The sequence below is a fragment of the Rhinopithecus bieti genome, unplaced genomic scaffold (assembly GCF_001698545.2).
Source record: "Rhinopithecus bieti isolate Rb0 unplaced genomic scaffold, ASM169854v2 scaffold_26813, whole genome shotgun sequence".
In the NCBI taxonomy this organism is placed as follows: Eukaryota; Metazoa; Chordata; class Mammalia; order Primates; family Cercopithecidae; genus Rhinopithecus; species Rhinopithecus bieti.
Window position 1 is genome coordinate 1,279,582 of NW_016812144.1, and position 7,128 is coordinate 1,286,709.

General features: G+C 57.5%; 1 protein-coding gene across 1 annotated transcript in view; it reads left to right on the forward strand.

Annotated features, from left to right (window-relative positions):
- The first annotated feature begins 5,168 nt into the window (after window positions 1–5,168).
- The window catches only part of MYO15A (myosin XVA), a 63,449-nt gene continuing 61,489 nt past the window's right edge, over window positions 5,169–7,128 (forward strand). Inside the window, exon 1 of the mRNA XM_017895567.1 lies at window positions 5,169–7,126. Coding sequence (XP_017751056.1) covers window positions 5,169–7,126 — 1,958 coding nt within the window. The remainder of the gene's footprint in view (window positions 7,127–7,128) is intronic.

Sequence of the window (7,128 nt, forward strand, 5' to 3'; positions counted from 1 at the left end):
AAATTAGTCAGGCATAGTGGTGCATGCCTGTAATTCCAGCTACTCAGGAAGCTGAGGCCCAGGTGGTGGAGGTTGCAGTGAGCTGAGATTGCACCACTGTTCTCCAGCCTGGTTGGCGGAGTGAGACTGTCTCAAAAAAAAAAGCAAACAGAAGAATACAAACTTATATTCTTACCACCCACCTCCCCTGACACACACACACACACACACACACACTCTCTCTCTCTCTCTCTCTCTCTCTCTCTCTCTCTCTCTCTCCCTCCCTATAGAAAGGCCTCAGTAAACACTGTAGTCAACAGGCTGTTCTGCAGCCTGCTTCCTACACTAGCAGGTCCTGGAGATCGCTCCCTATCAGGACACAGAGATCGTCCATATTCCTTGTTATAGCTGTGCTATGTTCTATCCTGAAATGCATTGCGGTGTACTGCGTCAACAAGCAGCTCTGTTTGTGCATCTTTACCCATAAGGACATGTAAGAGACATCCCCAGGGATGGATTACTTGCTTCCTTCCTTCCCTCCCTCCCTCTTGTCCTTTTTCTTTTTTAAAACAGTCAACATATAGTCCGCCCTCCATACAATTCACCCACCAAAGTGTACAATCCTGTGGTTTTAGTATGCTCACAAGTGGGCCCGCCTTGTGACCACCACAGTCCTGTCTTTCTTTTTTTATCTTTTTTTTGAGACGGAGTTTTTGCTCTGGGCAATGGCTTGATCTTGGCTCACTGCAACCTCCGCCTCCCAGGTTCAAGCGATTCTCCTGCCTCAGCCTCTCGAGCAGCTAGGATTACAGGCATGCACCACCACGCCCAGCTAATTTTTGTATTTTTAGTAGAAACGAGGTTTCACCATGTTGGTCAGGCTGGTCTCGAACTCTTGACCTCATAGGATCCACCCGCCTTGGCCTCCCAAAGTGCTGGGATTACAGGCATGAGCCACAACACCTGGCCCTGGTCCTGTCTTTCTTGAAACCTCTTCCATTAGGTGTAACTTCCCTCGCCCCCACCACTGTACTGGGACCACGCTTGTCACAGTCACCCCTGGAGTTCTAAGGAGCTGCATCCATTAGTCAGCTCTCCATTCTTGACTAACATGGGCCATGTGCCCATCTGTCATAGCAGTCCCGTCCTCCTGCGCAGCCCCCAGGATCCCACTCCCTCCTGGGCCTCCACCTCCTCCTCTCGCTGGCTTCGTGGTGCTCACTCACTGCCTCCTTGGCTCCTAAGCACTGCAGCCCTGTGGCTCATTCCGTGACCTCTCTTCCCTCTATACTCATTCCCTGGTGTCATCCTCCAGAGCTGTGGCTTCAATGCCATCTAGATGCCGATGACTCCCTAACTGATGTCACCAGCCCTGATGGCTGTGATGGCCCCCTAGCAGTGCCCAGTGCCCAAAGCTGACTCCTGGGCCCCACCTCCTCAACTTGCTCTGCCTGCAGCCTTCCTCATCCTGGCCAATGACCTGACGGCCTCTCCATTCTCCCTGCTGTTCAGTGAGGAAACCTGGGAGCCATTCCTGCACCCTCCCCCATCCCCATCATCAAATCCTGTCAGCCCTACCTGCCACATGTCCCCAGCATCCTACCACTTCTCCACACCTTAACAGCTGGCAGCCTGGTGCAGGAGGACCTCCATGGAAACTTCCACGCTGGCCTCCCTGCCTTCACCCTCACTCCTGCAGCTGCTTTTCCCACAGCAGTAGAGGCTTCTATCAAGACTGAGGTCGAGGCCAGGCTTGGTGGCTCACGGATGTAATCCCAACACTTTGGGAAGTCAAGGCAGGAAGATCACCTGAGGTCAGGAGTTCGAAACCAGCCTGGCCAACGTGGTGAAACCCTGTCTCTACTAAAAATACAAAATTAGCCGGTGTGGTGATGTGTGCCTGTAATCCCAGTTTCTTGGGAAGCTGAGGCAGGAGAATTGCTTAAACCTGGGAGGCAGTTGTTGTGCCAAGATCGTACCATCACACTCCAGCCTGAGCAACACGAGACTCTGTCTCAAAAAAAAAAAAAAAAAAAAAGACTGAGGTCGAATTCCATCCCTTCTCTGCCAAAACCCTCCTCCCACGGCTCCTGCCTCACTGGCAGTCGAAACCAAGCCCTCATTGTGGCCCACAGGCCCTGCACGTGTGCCCCTGAACTCTGACCTCACCACCCAGTGCACCCCCGCTGCCCTCCAGCCACCTGGTCTGACTGCTCCTCCACCTGCTTGGGACTGTGCACTGCCCACAGGCTCTCTCCATGGCCCCATAGTCACTAGGCCTTCCCTGACTTCCTGTTTAATGTCACACCCCCACTTCTTGCTGTCCCCTTCACAGCACTTGTGCCCCATTATCTGTTACTGATTTTCCATGTTTATTGGCTCTCCCTCCACCCGCATTTGGTAACTGCATGAGGGCAGGGTTTTTCTCGGTTTTGTTCACAGCTGTGTCCCCAGCACTTAGACGGTGCCTAATATGCAGCACACTTCCCACAGAGGCTTTTGAATGAATGGGTGAGTGAGTAAATGCTTGCTACAGGACCCTTAGGGAAAGGGGCCAGGCTGACTGAGGAATCCAGGTTGGGATAGCTGTGGGCAAGCACTGGAGAGGTGTTGGTGCCTGTTGGAGGCCCTGGTTTGCTCAGTGGCTTGGTCAGGGCCCTCCCACTCCAGGCAGGAGCAGGTTATGGGATCAGCTCGACTATGCTCCTGGCTCTGACCAGTGTCCTAAGCCACTGCAAGCCCAGTGATTACCCAGGAGCTCAGTGGGCAGGAGGGCCTAGTAAGGGAGGTAGTGCTGAACCCGGCCAGGCCTGGGTTCTGCCTTCCCAAGCCAGGTGGCCTCGAGCAAGTCCCTTCACCTTTTGAGTCTGAGTTTCCTCATCTGGAGAATAGAGATACTAATAGTTCATATCTCACAGACCTGCTGTGACCATTGTGCCACACACCTGACTGGGGCCTCACTCTGGAAACTGGCTCCAAGAGGAGCTGGGGCAGGTGTTGATATCTCTGGGCTCAGAAAGAATGTCTTAGCTGGGTGCCGTGGCTCACATCTGTAATCTTAGCTTTTTGGGAGGCTGAGGTCGGTGGATCATCTGAGGTCAGGAGTTTGAGACCATCCCGGCCAACATGGCAAAACCTGTCTCTACTAAAAATACAAAAATTGGCCAGGCGTGGTGGCACATACCTGTAATTCCAGATATTTGGGAGACTGAGGCACAAGAATTGCTTGAACCCGGGAGGTGGAGTTTGCAGTGAGCCAAGATTGTACCACTGCCCTCCAGCCTGGGCAACAGAGCGAGACTCTGTCTCAAAAAAAGAAGAAAGAAGGAACATCTCCCCTGTCCTTCATTTTTCCTCAAGCGGACAAGAGCCACTGCCCAAAAAAAGAAGGGAGAGTGGGCAGCCCCTCAAACTCCTGCTCTGCAAGAGGCCCACTTCCTGCACATATCCCCTAACTTGCCCCAAAAGCCCTCCATCCAATTTATCTGGTTTCCATCAAGCCCTATTCCCCATCCCTGTGAGACTGCCTGCACCAGGCACCAACAGCCCCTGGTGCAACTCCTCTGAGTGGCTGGGCACTGACTGGCTCCAGGTGAATCTTGGGGAGGAGGAGCAGGAAGAAGAAGAAAGTGAAGAGCCGAGAAAGTGAACAGGGGGAAGAGGCAGACAGGGGGAGACCTCCCCTGCTGCATGGTCCCTCTCTGCTCCTGCCACTTGCCTGGGAAGGCCCCTCCCTGTCCCTGTTTCACAGCTGAGCACGCTGAGGCTCTGAAGCCACTGATCTGAGGGCGTGGAGCTGGCAAGTGGCAGAACCAGGGCCAGAATCTTGCTGCTCTGGGGTTGCCTATGCTAAACCTTAAACAACCAAAGAATTAGCTCTGGGACCAAAAGACTGAAGCAGAGTTCAGTAAGTAGGGAGCTTGATGTTAACTGAGGTCCATCTTGAGAAGAGGGAGGAGGAAAAGGAGGAGGAGAGCTGGTTCTGAGGCTTCAGGTTTCAGAGCTGCCACTCCCCACCCCCGCTGGCCTGCCCAGTTTTTTCCACTGCCAACTTCTTTTAGTGCAGGTTCTCAAAAGTGAGTTAGACTGGCCACCAACCAAACTTTGGACATGCAGTCTTAGGTCAGGCCATATGAAGCAATCAGCTATGCCCAGAGAAGGCAGGAAACATATGGCCATAGCCTACCCAGCCAGGGCAGAAAGTAAGAGGAGAGGACAGGGCTAGGCAGGGACCCCAGACAGGAGCCAGCAGGAGGCATCTCCAGTTACCCAGCAGCTCCATCAGGTCTTGCTTCCTTTTGGTGAAGGAGACAGAGCATAGCTTATCACTCCCATTCTTCAGAGGAAACTGAGGCCCAGAGAGGACAAGGGCTTTCCTGGACCCACACAGCCAGTCAGTGACAGAGCCTAGGGTCAGAGTCAGGCCTGACCCACCCTCCATTTCTGCCTCTCTACCCCGCTACATACACACACACAAGTGGAGTTCCACTGAAACACCACTCCTTGCCCTGCCTTCTGAGCCAGCAGCCTGGCTCCCCACCCCATGTATTATTCAGCTCCTGAGAGCCAGCCAACTACCATTACACTGACCGCAGCCCAGCACCTGCTCTGCCCATTCCCCTCCTCCCTTGCCCAGGACCTAGAGCGTTCAAACTTCTCCAAGATGACTTGGTGGGCTTTGACCATCCCACCCTGGGCTCCACTTCTGGTCCAGTGCAGGTGTGCTGGTGATTTAGGGCAGGTGGCATTCCATCTCTGTGGCTCAATGTCTTTGTCTGTGAAGCCGAAATGACCCAAGGGCTCCCTTCAGGGGGTTGAGCCAGCTGTGGCCTAGGAAGGGCCTGACCAGGATGAGCACCGATGTTGCCATGACGACTCCGAGGCAAGAATGTCTTCCCCAGCACAGGCCTCATAGGCAGGCTTCCCCATCCCGGTAAACAACACCCACACACTTTCCACCACTGCTCTAGGGTGAAACCCAAGGCGCTCTAGAGGAGATGAATTATGGATCCGCCCTCCCGGAATCCTGGCTCAGCCCTCCCCACGCCATCCGGGGCCAGTCCAGTCTGCTCCCAGCCCGAGGAGGCCGCGTGTCCAGCCGCGGGCAGGAGACCGAGCAGGTCCCTGTGTCTCCAAGTCCCTGAGCCCGTGACACCGGCCCCAGGCCCGGTAGAGAGCAGGCAGCCACCATGGCGAAGGAGGAAGATGATGAGAAGAAAGCCAAGAAAGGGAAGAAGGGGAAGAAGGCACCGGAGCCGGAGAAGCCCAAACGGAGCCTGAAGGGGACGTCGCGGCTCTTCATGGGCTTCCGCGACCGCACACCCAAGATCTCCAAGAAGGGCCAGTTCCGCAGCGCCTCGGCCTTCTTCTGGGGCCTCCACACCGGCCCCCAGAAGACCAAGCGCAAGAAGAAGGCCCGCACTGTGCTCAAGTCCACGTCGAAGCTCATGACGCAGATGCGCATGGGCAAGAAGAAGCGGGCGATGAAGGGCAAGAAACCGTCCTTCATGGTGATCCGCTTCCCAGGCCGCCGTGGCTACGGCCGCCTTCGGCCGCGCGCCCGGTCGCTCAGCAAGGCGTCCACCGCCATCAACTGGCTCACAAAAAAGTTCCTCCTCAAGAAGGCCGAGGAGTCGGGCAGCGAGCAGGCCACGGTGGACGCCTGGCTGCAGCGCTCGAGCTCTCGCATGGGCTCCCGCAAACTCGCCTTCCCGTCCGGTGCTGAGATCCTGCGGCCCGGGGGCCGGCTCCGGAGGTTCCCCCGCAGCCGCAGCATCTACGCGTCAGGCGAGTCCCTGGGCTTCCTGCCCTCCGAGGACGAGGCCCTCCCGTTCCATCACTCGGGTTCCCGTAAGTCGCTGTACGGGCTTGAGGGTTTCCAGGACCTGGGCGAGTATTATGACTATCACCGCGATGGCGACGACTACTATGACCGGCAGTCACTCCACCGCTACGAGGAGCAGGAACCCTACCTGGCGGGCCTCGGCCCCTACAGCCCGGCTTGGCCACCCTACAGTGACCACTACTATGGGTACCTGCCCGAGGACCCCTACGACTACTACCACCCTGACTATTACGGTGGCCCCTTTGATCCAGGGTACACCTACAGCTACGGCTATGGCTACGACGATTACGAACCCCCATATGCACCCCCGTCGGGGTACTCGTCTCCTTACAGCTACCACGATGGGTACGAGGGTGAGGCGCACCCATATGGCTACTACCTGGATCCCTATGCACCGTACGACGTGCCATACCCGCCCTATGACCTCCCGTACCACACTCCCTACGATGTACCCTACTTTGATCCCTACGGGGTCCCCTACACCGTCCCGTATGTCGAAGGCGTCTATGGCGGTGGGGACGAGGCCATCTACCCTCCCGAGGTGCCCTATTTTTACCCAGAGGAGTCGACCTCGGCCTTTGTGTACCCCTGGGTACCATCGCCCATCCTGTCGCCCCGCAACCCGTATGCCCACCCCATGGATGACATTGCCGAGCTGGAGGAGCCGGAGGACGCGGGCGGGGAGCGTCAGGGGACCTCTTTCCGCCTGCCCAGCGCCGCCTTCTTCGAGCAGCAAGGCATGGACAAGCCCGCCAGGTCCAAGCTGTCCCTCATCCGCAAGTTCCGCCTCTTCCCGCGACCCCAGGTGAAGCTGTTTGGGAAGGAGAAGCTGGAGGTGCCCCTGCCACCCTCTCTGGATATTCCTCTGCCCTTAGGGGATGCGGACGAAGAAGAGGACGAGGAGGAGCCGCCCCCGGTGCCTGCTGTGCCCTACGGCCACCCTTTCTGGGGCTTCCTCACGCCGCGCCAGCGCAACCTCCAGCGCGCGCTGTCGGCCTTCGGCGCCCACCGGGGCCTGGGCTTCGGCCCCGAGTTTGGCCGCCCCGCTCCTCGCCCTGCCACCTCGCTGGCGCGGTTCCTCAAGAAGACGCTGTCGGAAAAGAAGCCCATCCCGCGGCTCAGGGGCAGCCAGAAGGCCCGGGCGGGCGGCCCTGCGGTCAGGGAGGCGGCCTACAAACGCTTCGGCTACAAGCTGGCTGGCATGGACCCGGAGCGGCCCAGCACGCCCATCGTGCTGAGGAGGGCCCAGCCACGCGCTTGCAGCCGCAACGACGCGCGCCGCCCTCCCGCGCCCGCGCCCGCGC